Source organism: Hyaena hyaena, unplaced genomic scaffold, assembly GCF_003009895.1.
Source record: "Hyaena hyaena isolate Hyena2069 unplaced genomic scaffold, ASM300989v1 scaffold_606, whole genome shotgun sequence".
NCBI lineage: Eukaryota > Metazoa > Chordata > Mammalia > Carnivora > Hyaenidae > Hyaena > Hyaena hyaena.
Genome location: NW_024081238.1, coordinates 268,143 through 286,108, shown reverse-complemented (window position 1 = coordinate 286,108; position 17,966 = coordinate 268,143). Strand labels below are relative to the sequence as shown.

The 17,966-nt window shown below is 35.7% G+C and overlaps 1 protein-coding gene across 1 annotated transcript in view; it reads right to left on the bottom strand.

Annotated features, from left to right (window-relative positions):
• The window catches only part of HMCN1 (hemicentin 1), a gene marked incomplete at its 5' end in the record, with an annotated part of 345,453 nt that overhangs the window by 81,271 nt on the left and 246,216 nt on the right, over positions 1–17,966 (bottom strand). The window contains 12 exons of the mRNA XM_039257197.1: positions 731–927; positions 6,021–6,299; positions 7,196–7,293; positions 7,896–8,079; positions 8,353–8,477; positions 10,514–10,673; positions 13,119–13,268; positions 13,827–13,958; positions 14,066–14,147; positions 14,673–14,875; positions 14,982–15,095; positions 16,224–16,385. Coding sequence (XP_039113128.1) covers positions 731–927; positions 6,021–6,299; positions 7,196–7,293; positions 7,896–8,079; positions 8,353–8,477; positions 10,514–10,673; positions 13,119–13,268; positions 13,827–13,958; positions 14,066–14,147; positions 14,673–14,875; positions 14,982–15,095; positions 16,224–16,385 — 1,886 coding nt within the window. The remainder of the gene's footprint in view (positions 1–730; positions 928–6,020; positions 6,300–7,195; positions 7,294–7,895; positions 8,080–8,352; positions 8,478–10,513; positions 10,674–13,118; positions 13,269–13,826; positions 13,959–14,065; positions 14,148–14,672; positions 14,876–14,981; positions 15,096–16,223; positions 16,386–17,966) is intronic.

The following is a 17,966-nucleotide window of genomic DNA, read 5'->3' as shown; positions in this document are numbered from 1 at the left end:
AACACGATTACATGCCTATGGCACCAGTCTAGGCACGTCATGTGAGATGATCTCTGAAATCCTCAAGGGTAAGAGTTAGGGATTATTACTATTTGTATCTCCAAGGCACAGATAGAGAATAACTAATATAAGGTTTGACTTTGTTAGTAAAACAGAAGATTGTTCTAATAAGATGTCCCAGACATACTTCTCTTGAATATATTTACATTTCAGATGAATTTCCTTAAACACAAAATAAAGGAACAGTCAATTTTCCTGAATTTATTGGAAAATTGCATGTGTTCTGTGTTCACATTTGTAGGTCTCCTAGTTCATTCTGGAGACCAGAAATGTTCTTTGAGACCTCATATGTATATATGTTGGATTGTTTTTTTGCCAGTTTTGTAAAGGGCTGCATGGCACAAATTAAGAGCTTCAGGGAATATATTATCACTTACAGCACTCAGAAAAACTTGCAGAAATTAAATATCTTGCTTTCTTTCGAGTTTAATATGATACTTCTACTGCTTCCTTTTAGTCATGCTACCTTGTGTCTACACAATCAGGCATACCATAGAACCAATTTACCCTTTTAAGGTTAGAGAGAGAGAGAGAGAGGGAGGGAGAGAGAGAGATATCTGTGGTTTTGGATTTGTTTTGTATCTGAGATTTGGATTCAAAAACATAATTTCTCCATGAGCAAGTGAGAGGTTTAACCCAGGATAAAATAACTTTTGACTTTGACGCTTACCTGGGCACTAGATATTCGAAGGACCTCTCCACTCCCAAGAGTTTGTATCTGATCAGTCTGTGGGAGGGGCCTTCCATCCTTCATCCAGGTAATTTTAGGAGTTGGGATTCCAGAAGCAAAGCATTTAAGTTCAAGTGGATTATTAGCAATCACTGATATCTCTACAGCTTCTTCAGATCCATTGATATGAGGTGGTTCTATTTAAAGGGGATTAAAAACAACAAAATAAACTTGCAGTTTGATAAAATAGTGCTGATTAGAAAAACTTTAAAAGAAAATTCAACTCAAATTTATGTTCATATAAATTGGTTAAAACAAAGATAACAAAATAATGCCTACACATTATTACCCATTGTCACTGGCACTATTTTAAGAGGGATGGATCATGCCTACCATAGATCATGAAGTAAATGGAAAGGTAATTATAGCTCAGCATTTGGGTTTCAGATAATTAGAGTAGTCTTACCCAACTGCAAAGGTTTGAAGACAATAAAAACTAAATCCATCTTGTACCATTGTTTAAGGAGACATACTTAAACATAGCAGTATGGTTTTGTACCTTCTAAATATCTATTGTTTAAAGCAACAGGCAAATGTTGTGGAATTTTATCATCTTTTCCGTGCAGAACTTTAAGAGGAAACGATGACTAAGCAGAAGAAAAAAAAATAGTTACATTTGGAGACGATTTCTGCATAAAACACATTTGTTAGGTCTGGGCAGAAATCATTTCCTTTTTTGTTATTTATATTTCTAAATTACCTTTCTCAAGAGGATGTTAAAGAATCTAAACACTTGGAAGAAACGTTAACGTTCCTTAGTCCAAGTAGTCTTGAGTTTAGGAATCCCTTTAAAACAGTCTTTCCATACAAGGATCATTCAAGTTTTCTATGAACATTTCCAGCTTACTATTTCACAAGGCAGCCAAAATAGTTGTTGGACAGCTCCAAAGATTAGACTTTTTTTTTTTTTTTTTTTTTTAATCAGGCACAGAGTTTAGAACAGAGGCTCACAGCAGAACATCTGGAATCAAAGAGCCTGAGTTTGGAATCCTGGCTCCAACAATTATTAGGTTAGTACATTTGGGCAAACCTCTAAAATAGGGACAGCACTATTATTTAACTAATAGGATCATGGTGAGCATTCGATGAGATAATCTATAAACTACACAGTTCTCTTGTGTTTCTGAATAGGTTTTATTTTGTAATTAAAGGTTTTTAAAAGGTTATTACTACTACAATGTCTACTACAGCTCTTGGTATTTTTTTCTCCAAACTTTTACTAAATTCTAGTTCGTTAACATATAGGGTAATATTGTTTTCAGGAGTAGAATCCAGTGATTCATCACTGACATGCAATATCCAGTGCTCAGTACAAATGCCCTCCTCATTACCCACCACCCCAGTATTATTATTAAAACCTGCTTACTAAAAAAAGAAAAAAAAAATCCACCTATGGTCCTCATTTTCCTTTCTGTAGAAAGATAATATATTGAACCTATACTCCTTTTCAGATTGTAATTAAGAAGTCAGTTTCTTAACCACTGACTCACTCTTTTTTTGCTTTCCTCCATCTTATGTATTGCTGTCAAAATCCATTTTCTTAAGTGCATTTTAGAATGATCCAAGATTTCTTGCTTAAAATATTTCAGTGTCTCCATGTTGCTTACTGAATTAATAACTCCTTCTCATGGCTTCCAAAGCTTCAGCAATAAGGCCTTTATTTATCTTTAGAACATCATGTACTTTTAATATATTTACAGGTAACCTGGGCTTCAAATTAGACTCTTATTTCCCTCAGCAAGTCCTGTCTTTTCTTGCTCTGTGACTTTACTAATGTGATTCTTTCTACTGAAACATCCTCCAATAACCCCATCCCCTAACTGAGCATGTTCAAGTACTATCAAGGTCACATTAAGGTCATTAGATTTATTTGTAAGAACCGTACATCCTTTCTTGATTCTCTCAACACCAACAATAAAATTTGTGTCCCTTTTAACTTCCAAAGCATATTGTTTGTATCCAAAAGCACTTATCTGATTTTCCATTTGACTACAGTTAATTCTTTATTCCTTTCACTTATTGGTTATTTACCACGTGCCTGTCACTGTGGATACAAAGATGAATCAGGCATAGCCTTTAGCCTGAAAAGCGTTTAGTCACTAGATTTAAAACAGCAACAGCATAATGGAAACACTATGCTCCCACTTGATTCAAACCCCAGTCATCAGATCTTACAGATGTTAAGTGATTGTGAACAATTTTATTCTGGAACTTGTTCATATGTCTTATACTTTGGACAAAATAGGAGGTATACATATTTTGATGACTCCAGAACTTATGCTTTTAGCTTAGATCTCGATTTTGAGCTTGAGACCCATAAATCTAATTATCAGATAAAGGCCTCTGGTGAAATGTTTGGACACTACTTCAATTTCAACATGTATTCAGAATGAATCTGTTATCTTATTCCTCAAAACCTGGTCCTTTTCCAGCATTTAATGCATTTATGTGATGGATCTATCAATCATTCAGTCACAGAAACCAGAAACCAGGAGTCATCCTTGATATCTTCTTCTTCATCACTCTCCTATGTCCGAATCCTCAAGTAAATCCTACTACTTCTGCCTGCAATCATTTCTAAATTCACTTTCCCTCTCAACTCCGTTACTAACCCGAGTTACAATACTAGGACTAACATCACCTCTTTCCTGGATCTAGGAGCCCACCCAATATTATCTATGTTTCTTTCACATCAGATCCCAATTTTGTTGGGGCTGTCAGTGTGCTAAAAACTACATTTCCTAGCCTCTGTAGTAGATAGTAGATGGAGCGGTATGTGACAATTCTGAGTAATGAGTAATATGTCGAAGTGGTTTTGTGGGACTTCTAAGAAAATCTCTAGAGGAGCCACTCCTCACCCTGCCTATTTTTCCTGCTCTGTTGTTGCATCTACTGATGCTGGGGGTGAGCAGACAATGCATGATCACTGACCAACCATGATGTAAAGGTCAAGAGAACTGTAAATATCTGAACTGGTTAGCCAACGCAACTACTGCCTATCTCCAGACACCTCACTCAGCAAGAAAAACAAAAGTTAAGTGGTTCAAGCTGCCATACTTAGCCTCTGCTATTCACAGCCAAACACAACTCCTAACAATACACGAGTCTCTCAGAAGCTACTCTTGTCCTCGTCCAAGTACCTCTCCACTCTGCACTCAGAGCGGTCTTGTCAAACTGCAACTCTACTCATGGCATTCCACTTACTAGAACTTTTAATGGTTTCCCATTGTTCTAGGATAAAAACTAAATTCTCAGTGTGGTCAACAAATCCCTTCACAGCCTGGACCCTGTCGAAACTCCTCAGCTTTACTTTGTATGAGCGTGTTCCCTTGTTTTCAACATGCTTGTTACACTCGACTTTTCAGAACCACTAATACATCATGACACCTCCCCCCATGTGGAGAGCATTAAGCTAAGAATAGCAGCTCCCCAGGTTAGGATGGTGCCTTTCAGAGTTGGAGTGTAGTGCTGATCCAAGTAAAGAGTTTTTCAGGTTCTTAATGGAATTAGCTTTCAACAGATGTTGAAATGCTGCAACTTTTCATCTTTCTGCTGAGCTAGTTTTCAATCTGTTTTAAGAAAATATTATTCTTATAAACCCTGCAGCTAGGAAGGTTGTTCTCTGTACACCATTCTAACGATATCATTGTTATTTTCTTCCTTGGTCTTCTACATTGAGAAATGCTCTGGGCTGTGACTCTGCTGCTGGGTTCTTGAATTCCTAGGGAGGAGCATACTTCCTCTCTTTCCCCACCGCCACATATTGGACCGAGCCATGTGTCACATACATGGTACATGTTCAGCAATTAGTTGTTGTATGATGACTAGAAACATGCCTGGCACATAATGTATAGTCAGTGTACAAGATCACATTTATGCCGTCTCTTGTTATTCCTGATACTCTGTGAATTGGTATACTGCAATTTGTTATTCTACTCCTCCTGACAGATGCACACTTTGTGTTTCTTATCTCTAAACACCCTGGAGTAGCACCTCTACTACCATCCTTTGTTCTATGGAACACTCATCTACACTGTGGTCTCCTCTTTAGTGTTCTGCCTCCCTCTACAGTTAAAACCTCCTTTAATGCAGCTAGCAGTATCTAATTCCATTCAATTCAACCCAATGAATAAATCTCATGTGTCAAGCGCCATGCTACATCCTGGGAATACAGCAATAAGAAAGATGGGTACTGCCCATCACAGAGCTTAACTAAGGGTGAAGCAGACTTTTAACGTTACCCAAATGATTAAGTTGGTATAGGTACTATGAGAAAGGTTACAGGGCATCCTGTAAACATAGGCGAGCCTCTTGCCAAAATTATTCTTATTGTTCCTTGTGACGTACATTTTGTTTGGTGAGGAGTCTGAGGTTTTATGTACATTGTAGTGGACAAACAAAACTCCAAAATAAAAAATTATTAAATAGTTCATCTCATTCATCTTCACTTCTCTTCCAAAGTCAAAATCTTTGATTTCATGTAAAAGAGGTCTTTTCTCTTTATAGTAATTGTTTGTGTGTAGAATGATGTAATACTCATTTCTAATATTTGTTTTAACACACACAAGGGTAAATGGAGGTATACTATGAAATGACTATGATAATAACTATAATCTATAATTCGATCATTTGGAAAGACTGTGTGAAAGAACATACTATACATATTATGCTTTTCCATCAAATTGCAATTTATCAAGAGGTTTTCATTCTTGAAAAAAACTTAAAAATAGACTTAACAATTGGTTGTATGACTTTGTTAATGAATAATGGTTTACAGGTAGGAGTTTTCATCTTTTAAACAGAGGGGAAACAAAATAATTTAACATTCTTCAGGTAAGGGCGCCTAGGTAGAGGTGCCTGGGTGGCTCAGGCAGTTAAGCATCCAACAGCTCAGGTCATGATCTCACAGGAGTTTGAGCCCCACGGCAGGCTCTAAGCTGACAGCTCAGAGCCTGGAACCTGCTTTGGATTCTGTGCCTCCCCATCTCTCTCTGCCCCTCCCCCACTCACACTGTTTCTCTCTCTCTTAAAAGTAACTAAACATTAAAACATTTTTAAAAAGAGTAAACCTAGGTAAATTACAAAACAGAAATACGAAATACAATGAAGTTTTTATAAATTTTGTCCCCATAGCAAGTGATTCTAAGAATTATTTTATAATTACATTCTAAGAACTTATTTACTAAAACTTTATTGTCACTTGCTTTCCAATCATTGAATGTTTACCTACCCAGGACTTTCAGGTTAAAGTGTTTGCTGACTTCTCCAGCTTCATTTGAGGCAATGCAGATGTACCTTCCCGAATCTTCTGTCTCTGCCTTGACAAGCTGTAGAACCATTCCTTGAGTGTTTACTGCCAGATGGGTATTAAGACCCAGAGGCTGGCCATCTTTCAGCCAAGACATCCTGGGAGTTGGAGTTCCATCTGTAATGCAAGTCATGGAGGCAGAACTACCCTTGACAATTGTGATCTCCTCTGTTCCCATCGCATTGTCCAGACTTGGTGGCACTATATAGAAAACAACAGGTAAAATTTACACATCTATTATAATTTGAGACCAATTTAGATAAAAAAAAATTTAAGGGTTCAGTTAGTTCTATAGTATTTCTATGACCTATTAAAATATAGAATTTAGAATAGCATATAAATAATTACTAACTTTATGATAAAAACAGGCTTTGGACAGGTTCAATAGTAATCTTCCAAAATATTAGCAACAAAACCTCAGGACTGTTTTCTTGCAGAACACACAAAATTAAACTGTTTTAAGTTGTGGCCATTTTTGAACTTTTTAGGTTTGTCTTTTTAATTTGTTATGATGCATATTATAATTTCAAAAGTATACTTTCAACTGTTGCATATGGAATAAGTGAAACAATACCAATTTCTAGGGTAAGTTTTATATAATCCATCAAAATTCTTTTGGAGGCTGTAGTAAATAGTTACTTAACTATTCTGAGATGTTCTTGGGGATTTAGAGATTTGGACCAGTAAACCTTAACATTTCAGAAATGGTATGCTTGAAGTTCTCTCTCCATCTACACAAAAACACACATATGCACATATTCATTCATATTTTAAATACTCCAAATGTGCCACTGGTATTATTAGAAAACATTCTGAACTTTCCCTTTGTATGAAAAGACTTTGCCCTTGTGTTCCAATCGAAATGTTTTTTTAAAAAATTAAGATTTGACTTAATGCAAAATTCCAGGTTAGAATAGTATTTTGACACGCAGATAGCATGTTCCAATATATATGGACCCTTCGGGAGAAAGCATATTCTTTCCTAGTTAGCAAAATCTTATTTTACCAGGTCTTGGTAAAATGTCAGTATCTAAACATTAGCCTGTTGCTTAATATTGGACACGCAGTAAAGTACTAGGGGCACCTCTGTGACATACCTAAAACTTGAAGATTATAATGCTTACTATCCACGCCAGCTCTGTTGGAGGCCATACAAGTGTACACGGCGACATCAGACACCTGAGCTCGCACAATCCTGAAAAACAATTTGACCCAATATTTCATAATTTAATCCCGTTCAACATATAGGAGGAAAATATTTCTGACGTATACACAGAGTATGAGTTATGTTGGGAAATTTTAGTCAGGAAGGTCATAACTATCTGCCACAAAATATAGATGCCTCAAATGCAATCTGGTCCACAAAGTTGATTGGGCACTGACGGTACATCATTAAAAATATAACATAATTAAAGAGTGAATATTTTTCAAATATGCAGTAATAAAGAATAATGCTAACATGAAAATCACATGATTATAGTGGGCATCTTCCTATTATTTTGTGATAAAAAGTTTTATCTAAAATAGTAGGTCTTGGAAATACATATGCGAAAGATACATCGGTCTATGCAAGACCTGTTTGATACAAGTTTACTAAAACATGAGCATTTAAGTAAGAATAAAAAACCATTTCAATTTTATGGTTGTTATCCTCTCTTTTAAAAAGACAGTGAAAGAGAAAAATAAACAACAGTGAAAACTTAGGAGAAAGCACTTTGTAAACTCCATTTAGATGAGGTTAGCGCCTACAGTCACAGTGACTTTATCTGTCTAGCAAAGCACATAATCAAAGCTGACCTGATAACCTGCCCTCCTGAGAGCAACCGGATATGGGAGGAGAGCGGCAGAGGAAGTCCATTCTTTAGCCAGTTGATCTGTGGTGGAGGTGTCCCTGTGGCTCTACATTCAATGTTTATTGAAGTGTCCACCAAAGCCATTAGTTTCTCTGCTTCTTCTTTATTACCCCTAATTGCAGGTGGAACTATGTCCCACAGAAAATGAGAGAGAGAGAGAGAGAGAGAGAGAGAGAGAGAGAGAGAGAGAGAGAGAGAGAAAGCGAGAATGGGTGGGGTGTGTATTACTAGTTCAAATAATTTCAACTACAGTTGTCCATACTGGTGCTTCTTGTCCCAAAAGGAAACAGCAGTGACAGATTTTAAAACTAAACGCTCCAGACACCTATTGCTGGATCTTCATTTCTACGGACAGATTCCTAAGGTGGGATAGTCGAAAGGGAGTGAAATTTCACATTTACCGTAGACATTCAAGTTAAAAATTCGGTCTTCTTCTCCAGCAGGATTAGTAGCGACGCATGTATATTTCCCCACATCGGATGGGAGAGCTCGGTCAATGTTTAATGTGCTGCCATCTGCAGTCACCCTACAGAAAACGCCATAATAAAGGCACTGAGATGATTCATGTGGAGCTAAGAGCTTGAAAACTCACTCTGGGTTACTGTGTTCTTTAAAGAAATACCACCATAAAATGCAACTTCAGCTTACATAATGCTTCATATCTTTTTCACTAAGTATACAGAGGTCTGTTAAAGTCAGAGCTAGTAAAACTGATGGACATTTCGGGCAACTAACTGAAATTCTACAGAACCAACTAAAATTCATGTCCTATATCTACCCCCTCCTTATGAGAAAAACTGGAAATGAATGAAATCGGATTGGGAACTTCTCTATCCCAAAGACATGTTTTTCTCAAAGTTAGTATACTTTTCCCTTAGTTATCTATGTAAGGCTAGGACCAAACAAAAATTATAAGAAAAAATTCTGAGATGAAATCTGAAGAATGTTACAATGAGAAACTAAAAAAATATTTCAAAAACTAACTATATGACGTAGTAATATTCTTAATGAGAAGGAGAATAGGATAGCATGTTTAAACTATGACAACTATTTTGTATAGGTATATTTTATAAAAATTTTTCTACAAATTGCTAGAATTTTTCTTTGAATTACATAATAGTAAATAAATATACTGTTAGATTATCAAATATATCTAAATTAAGATTATTGCATTGTTCATTCCCTTCACACACCATTAATTATAAAATAAAACATTCTGTGCTTTAGAAAGAGATTAAATGGCTTTCTAAAGTTATTCCTACAATAGTGATTTTATTAGAATCTTCCAATGTCAAAAGTAAATACTCCATTTCTACCCTATCATGTTATTAAATAGGATTCCTAAAAATTACCATGTTATGAGTCTACTGTATTTTTCATTTTCAAAATATGAATTTTAAAATTTCAGGAGTTTAATCATATGAATAAACAAGAAAGCAAGCTGCCATAAGCAAAGGGAAGTGGTAAGTTGACCTTGAAAAATTACTTTATTTGATAGGCAAATTGTTCCACTTACAAAATTATACTAACTTGTGGAGCTGTGAACAAATAATCAGTAAGTTAGATATAAGAACAAGGTGCATTTGGGATCTTATTGTAAGAGATGAGTGACTGATCATAAACTCTTAGGTACAAATATTATTGTATAAGATCTTTAGGTCCCACCACCTATCTGGTGCTTGACTTGCAATATGGTTGATATCAGGTGATTTAATAAAAATAATTAAATACTTGTTAACTATTGAGAGATGTCCATACCAAAGAAATAAAACAAAATGAATCTCTAAAATATCATTTGGCAATTTACTCAATCTTCTAAGGGGAACAAATATCTACATTTTAATATAAAATGACTTTAAAGAAAATAGCATTTACTAACTGTTAAGTACATTCAACTCATTGACTAGAAAACAGTCCAAACCCTAAATCTAAAATATTGGCTTAAAATGATAAAGTGTACAATACATTTAATTAATGCTTATTTATGCATAAGATTCTTCAAATATGTGTATACAACAGGGCTTTGTGATGAAGTAATCTAGCAGAGATTAGAATTCTGGACTGTTCATCTAAAGGCATTTGTTTTTGAAAGTAGCAGGAACAGGAAGTGGGAGTAGGAAGCCCTTACCATGTTATTATCTCATCTCTGGATAGTTTGTTGCAGGGGTAACAAGTACCAGCAGAAAATGGGATTTGGACAAGTCACTATAAGGAATGAACTAGGTTAGGATGATATTGTCTTTTTTACAAGATGATCCAAGCACTCATTGACGTTGATGGATAAGGGAAACACACACACATACACACACTCACACACACTTTTGAGCAATTCTCTAAGGAGAATTTCTGTGTCCAACTCTTCAAAATTTTATCTAAAATTTTCTATTTTTATTAAAATTTGTATTAAATTTTTCAATTATAAATAATTGTATTCTCTTTCAGAACCCAATGATTGCCAAGTTCCCAAGGTACTGAATTTGGCATTACTCATGTGAAATTTGAAGAATGAAGCATTGTAGAATATCTTACAATTAATGATATAAAGATTCTTTTAAAACATACCGGATTCTTTCTGTTTCACTGCTATTTATGGGCTTTCCATCTCTAAGCCACTGAATAAGTGGGGTGGGAATGCCACTTGCCGTGCAGGTCAGCTCAACATTTTCCCCTCGAAGAACACTGACTTCACTTGCAATTTCAGCACCACCAATACTTGGAGGAACTTTGGGAAAATGATTAAGATTCTCATTAACAAGGCACAAAATTACAAATTCCAACAAATACAACAGAATCATAGAACAAAATACCATTTTTATTTCATGTTTTTTTCTAGGTTGTGGTTAAAGTTCCAACTATTGTTATCCTCATAAATTACTTTTGTTTTTATATTTGTTTTTAATTTAAAAAATTTTTAAGTTACCCTCACATCCAGCACAGAGCCCAACATGGGTTTTAAATTAACGACCCTGAGATCACCACCTGAATTGAGATCAAGAGTTGGATACTTAACCTACTGAGTTACCCAGGGGCCCCCATAAATTACTTTTAAGTGAGGAATGGTTAAAAAAAATCAGTTCAATAATCCTGTTATATTTGTAAGTGGATACAATTATTTAGTCACATAAGCTAGTGACAAATCTACCTCATGGGCACCCTTCCTGGCCAAATGCACCTCTTTTAGATTAAATCCTCAATATAGTTCAGAATTAGAACAGTTCAGGAGTGTGTTTTATAAAATCTTGGCATCAATGTCTGAGAAGAGTATTTAAGTTGGTTATTTCTCTCCTCATAATGCAACTTAAATATTATTTATTCTGAATAATGGATAGACTTGTTGTAGGTTTCAAGATCCAATTATTTCTATATTCTTTCTAGCCAGCTTTGCTTTTCACTTTAATGACTTGACTCAGAAATAATGTGTAATAAAAATAGTGACAATGGTATCAAGCAGGAACACATCTGAATTCCTCTTCTAAATAATTATGGTGGTATGTGGGAGGTAGCTCACACCAGCTTGCAAGAGTCAGTTTTACACATCTTCCCTACTTCATGTTCAGTGACGCCATACTGGGGGCTTGAAATGGGCCAGAGTGGGAATATTACACCATAGCAGCTGGCAAATGACCGGCTATAAATCAGAATCTTTTTGTCTGTGGAGTCAGTTGTTAAATATTTAACAGCACATCCCTGCATAACCTCTCCAAATCTCAGTTTAGCCATCCAGGAGATGATAATAATTGTACCAAATTTGCAGAATTTAGAGTTACTAAGTTAATCAAATCAGTAAGAGTTTTAATGAGACTCCTATGAGTATCTAATATAGGACAGTCACTGGACTAGGCCCTATACACATATTTGTAGTCCTGAGACATGATTACACATGTAAAGAATCTGGTGAAATGTTTGGTCACATACCACATTACCCATGATTACCACTTACTGTTATTAATGCATTAAACAAAATTAAACATAATTCCTGACCCTCAATCTCTGAATATTTTTCTCTTTTTGCTTCTGAAATCTCAAAGCATCCCTAATCAGAGAAACCATCAATACTCATAAATTTATATCAAATTTTCTTAGTTTTAACTTTTAGGTGATGGATCTTAATCTTATTTTGCAATATATACGTTTATCAAATAATTATACTGTGCAACTTAAACTTATACAGTGTCATAGGCCAATTATATTTCAAAACTAAAAAAAATGTTTTTGAAGTTAGCTTTAGCAAAGCACAAAAAAGTAGATAATAAATATTCACAATTACTTTTATAATTTATGAGAAATTCTTTTCATAGTAACTGTAATAAACTTAGAAGAAGCTAGCATTCAACTTAGTTTCAAGTCAGATTTCCATGTCAATTTAAACTTTAGGCCATGTGTAATAATCAGAGGTTTACTGAAAATCAAAAGTATGCAAGTTCTCCATCCATCCAGTGGTCAGTATTATGCTGAAACAAAGTAGGTGTTAATTAAGTCGATTAAGTGTTGAATGAATTAATGCTCCTATGCTCACCCCAAAATAGTAGAAGATCCATGCTTACTTGAAATTTACCCAATCCCTGACTTGTAGTTATAATACAGTACAATCTCTTCATGTGTGAAATCTTACTTATCTGTATAAATAAAAACAGATCTACAGGCTTAGCTCAAAATAAGTTATACCAGATTAAAATAAAGAAGTAATTTAATAGAATATATATTGTCGGAAAGTAATCATTTTAGTAAACATGAAAAATTTAGAGATTATGACATTTCTATTATTTTTTCCAGTTATGACTATTTTCATGAAAATACAAGTCTACTGATAAATGTAAGACAGAATATTGACAATATTTTTTGTGTATCTAAAGGTATTTTGTAAGTCACATCATTAAGCTGTGCTTAGACAGTGCTTATATCTCAACAAAACCAGGGAAAAAAAATCCAAATACAAAAAAAGGAATTTTCAATCAATTATAAATGATTTCTTTAGATGCAGTCTTATTTTGTCTTATAGATAGAATATAATAAAGAAACTGAAGGTAAATCAGAGTGTACCCCACATACCTTTTTAAAAATTTTTAAGTAAGCTCTATGTCCAACGTGTGGCTGAACTCAGGATCCTGAGATCAAGAGTCACATGGCTCTGACATAGCCAGACAGGCATCACCCATACCCCACATACCTTGAATTGAAAGAATGTAATTTTTCTGTGCTTTTCCCTCCATATTTGATGCAGTACACGTATAGTTCCCACTATCTGAATGTTGAGACCGGGCGATTTGGAGTTTGCTACCTCCAGACAAAATATGTACTTCAAGTGAGTCAGAATTTTCTAGAAGTGAAAACAAAGCAAAATAAAACATAAAAAGCTCTTATTTAAAAAAACTTTTTTTAATGTTTTATTTATTTCTGAGAGAGAGACAGCATGAGCAGGGGAGGTCAGACAGAGAGGGAGACACAGAATCTGAAATAGGCTCCAGGCTTTGAGCTAGGTGTCAGCACAGAGCCCGACGTGGGGCTCGAACCCACGAACTGTGAGATCATGACCTGAGCCGAAGTCGGGCGCTCAACCGACCGAGCCACCCAGGCACCCCAAAAAGCTCTTATTTTTAACATCTCTGCAATTCAACATAATATATCTTATTTTATGCGGCAACGATAGTTCTTAAATGTTCTTCCTTTATACTTTCATTTTAAATGGGAGACTTCTTCGAAAAATAAGAAAAATATGTAATGAATAACATTCATATTTATTAGTTATCATTATTAGTTATTAGTAATTAAGCTTTCTGAAGTACGCACAAGCATAGTACTAAAAATGTGCTAGTCTATTCATCTAGTGAATTAAGGGCAAAAGAAAACAAAAATTAAAAATGCATAGCTATATTACCAATGGGCTTGTGGTTCTTCACCCACGCTATGGTGGGAGGCGGGATTCCAGTGGCATCACATGTTAAGGTCACAGGATTGCTGATTGTCTCAACAACCACTTCATTTTCAGGCCCTTCGATACTGGGTGGCACTACGAAAAGACAGAAGAAAATCTTGTGTCCTCATTAAGCTAATTCAGGACACTTTTGCATTTGCACGTCTGGGGGAAAAAGTGTTCTATTAGAGGCAGATGCTCACCATATACATTGAGGTGGAAATTTTTATCATCCCGTCCTGCTACATTTATAGCTCTACATACATACTGGCCTGTGTCAGATACCTAAAAGAAAAAGATACTATTGTATGTGCTCCAGTAAGTTACAGATGACCAATCACACTGTTCGAGTGTAGATTAAATCATAAGTCATCTTTATGCTCCAATGCCCCAGGTTTGTTTTTTTAGTCTTATTTATTTATTTTGAGAGAGACACCGCGAGAGGGGGAGGGGCAGAGAGAGAGGGAGACAAAGAGAATCCCAAGCAGGGTCTGCACCATCAGCACAGAGTCCGACGCAGGGCTCCATCCCACGGGCCACAAATCATGACCTGAGCTAAAATCAAGAGTTGGACACAACCAACTGAGCCACCCAGGCGCCCCTTCAGTGCCCCAATTCTAGTTGTCTTCTATAATCCTGCTTTTAATAAATAAATAAATTTAAAAAAATAAGATCAATAGCATTGATGATGCTGTTTTTAACTAAAAATCATTTTTCACTGCAGCAAAGGGAATATGCAAGTACCAATGCTTTCTTCTTCCTCATTCCCACCAAGGAGTCATGACACATGAATAAGAATAAAAGATGCACCTCAGCTTCCTTGATCTGCAGCATTTGTCCATCTGCTAAAATCTCCAAACGAGTGGACTCTGTTATCATCTGCCCATTCTTGTACCAGGTGATGACTGGAGGGGGGACGGCGTTCGACTCACACTCCAGTGACACTGAGGTCCCCTCTCTTACATTAACTACAGAAAGAGATTCACTGCCATGATCTTTAATGCTTGGGGGCACTGAGGGAGGGAAACAAGAGCAGAAGAGTTTTTTTCATTAAGATGTTGAGATAGAAAATCTCTAATACCAATTTAGAAATGAAAGAATTTTATGAGAAAGACAAACCATAGACAGTCAGGGAAACTTTTTTCTTGCTTTCACCAGCTTGGTTGATAGCGATACAAGTGTATTCACCACCATCAGATACCTTGGCCCGAATAATTTGCAGAGTTCGACCACCTGCGGGCAAATACAATGCAAACTGAAGAGTGGCATAGAGGTTGTTTGATTTTATTTACTTAGTTTTAAATGTTTATTTGTTTTTTAGAGAGAGAAAGAGCATGCAGAGGGGCAGAGAGAGAATTTTACGTAGGCTCCACACGGTCAGTGCAGAGCCAGATGCGGAGCTCGAACCCATGACCTGTGAGATCATGACCTGAGCAAAAATCAAGAGTTGGACATAGAACTTACTGAGCCTCTAGCAGCTGTTTTAATAACTATTTCTATCAATAAGATAAACAGAAAAATATATCCTTTTTCTAACAGTGAGATATCTTTTTCAAAATGTTTCCTATTCGAAAGGAAAGAATTAAATTGTAAGTTTCTTTGATCCTTCCTTTCCCTTTGATCTCAGTATTTACTCTACTTCCTTATGAAGGAAGAAATTCAGAAACTTTTTCTCTCCAGTAACCAAACATAGAACTGTTTGATACAGGTTCTAGTGAGCACACAGAAATTATACGATAGTCAAGATATGTTAAATCTCCCACAATGTAGAAGTGATTGTCTGTTGGCCTATTTATCTATCCTCAAGGAGCTTTAAGATTAAACACAATCACTGATTTTATCCAGTGAAATTACTATTTACTACTCTATCACCCACAAGGAGTCACTAAGCAGTTTGTTCCTAACTGTCATAATTTCTTGAAAGTAGATCTTGTTACTGTACATTCCCCCTAAAATCATAAATCTGTACAATGTTATCCTAATGGCCCCAAATGGGTAAAGAGAGGCATTTAATGTGAACAAATAAAAGGAACAAGATAGTGGTGCCTGAGTGGTTCAGTTGGTTAAGCATCTGACTTCGGCTCAGGTCATGATCTCACAGTTCATGACTTCAAGCCCCACATCGGGCTGTCTGCTGTCAGGATAGGGCTTGGAGCCTGCTTTGGATTCTCTGTCCCCCTCTCTCTCTGCCCCTGCCCTGCTTGCAGTCTCTCTCCTTCTCTGTCAAAAATAAAGTTACAAAAAAATTTAAAGTTAAAAAAAAAAAGAAACAAAAGTTTGGAAAGAGACTAAGTTGATGCCATTTGCACTGAGAAAAGAGAGAAGGGTTTGTCCACCTTCTAAGAGTAATAAGTTCCTTACCAGGCACAATGAGAGCATTTGTATTTAACTTGATAGGCTGTTCATTCTTGAGCCAGCTGAGATCAGGAGGCGGAAATCCAGAGACCTCACAGGTCAAAGAGATGAAATTGTTCACCACAACAGTGAGATTTTCAGGGTTAGGACCGATGACACTTGGAGGAACTGTAAGAGTAAACATATTAAGAGTGAAATCTGTTATTATCAGCGATACAGATTCCAATTTGTTAATATAGGCCTGATCCCTGTAGTCTGCTAAAACACGGAGTTAGTGATACTGTTATTTAGCTGTCTTTCTTCGAATTCCCTAATACCTTCATCAAACTCCTTTCCATCAGTTTTGTTTTTCCCAACTGAAAGAGACTACTAAGATTTTCAAAGACAGAATTATTGTGCATTTTGTGTAGAAGATGTAGCAGGCAATTCCTAATATGGTTTCTTTAATGTACAAAGAAAGACCTAATAACACTTTTTATTCAGTACATTTGAATATTCTTGTATTTCATATTACATTTTTACTTAAGGTTTTATCTTACTGCTTACAGCAACAGTAAAGTAGAATTTTAACTTTAGGGTATCTATCAACAAATTATACACGTTATCTTAACAATGTAAATAAGTGACTTTCAAGGTGAGCAGAAAGTTTAAGAAAGAAACAATGCTATGGTTTATTGTTCAAAACAAAAGAGTTCCAAAAGCGAAAGCATTGCAAAGAAAAAGTGGAATAAAAAATAATAGGATTAATAATGCAATGCCATGTATGCATATTAAAACATATGCATATGGGACAAGAGATTTTTATAAGAACACACATAGATATAGATGGTATAACTCCATACACATTTGGAGTTTTCTATGAAAGGAGAGGGCAAACATGAGCAAGAGATGAGCATAAAAATGAATGAATACGGGGTGCCTGGGTGGCTCAGTCAGTTGGGCGTCCGACTTCGGCTCAGGTCATGATTTCATGGTTCGTGGGTTCGAGCCCCACATTGGGCTCTGTGCTGACAGCTCAGAGCCTGTTTCGGATTCTGTGTCTCCCTCCCTCCCCTGCTCATGCTCTGTCTCTGTCTCAAAAATAAATAAATTTTTTAAAAAAAAATAAATACATGAATGAATTGATTAATAAAAAAGTAAAAATGGGTCTTGTTTAGGCCGATAATGATAGACATGAATGCAATTAATAGAACACTCTACTACATTAAGACAGAGGTCTTAAAACAATGTTGAAAACAAAAGCAAAACATCAAAAAGGCAAAATTTCTTTTACTATCACATGGTTATTTATTCACATCCACTAATTAATTTTAATATCCATCTGTTCATTCATTTATTAGACATTTATTAAATATTTACTATATTCCAGACATTGTGCTAAGTGCTGATGCGTGTGAAAATGTAATAGATAATGCCACACAGAGTTAATAGTTTGACAGTAAAGACAGACACTGAACTAAAAATAACAGCTAACATTTTTTGAATGGATATGCCGTGCCAGGCACTGTTCTAAACACTGTACAAATACTATCACACATACATTTCACATATACCAGTGAATCCCCACACAACCTTATATGTTAAATACAGTTCTTATCCTCATATTAGAGATGAGAAAGTAGAGACAGAAAAGTTGGCATCTTGCCTAAGCCTTCACAACTAGTCACTGGAACAGACCTAAAAGACTGTTGTCTGGCTCTAGAGCCCATAGTCTTAGCCACTGTTCTATACTCCGTAGTAATTACAAGT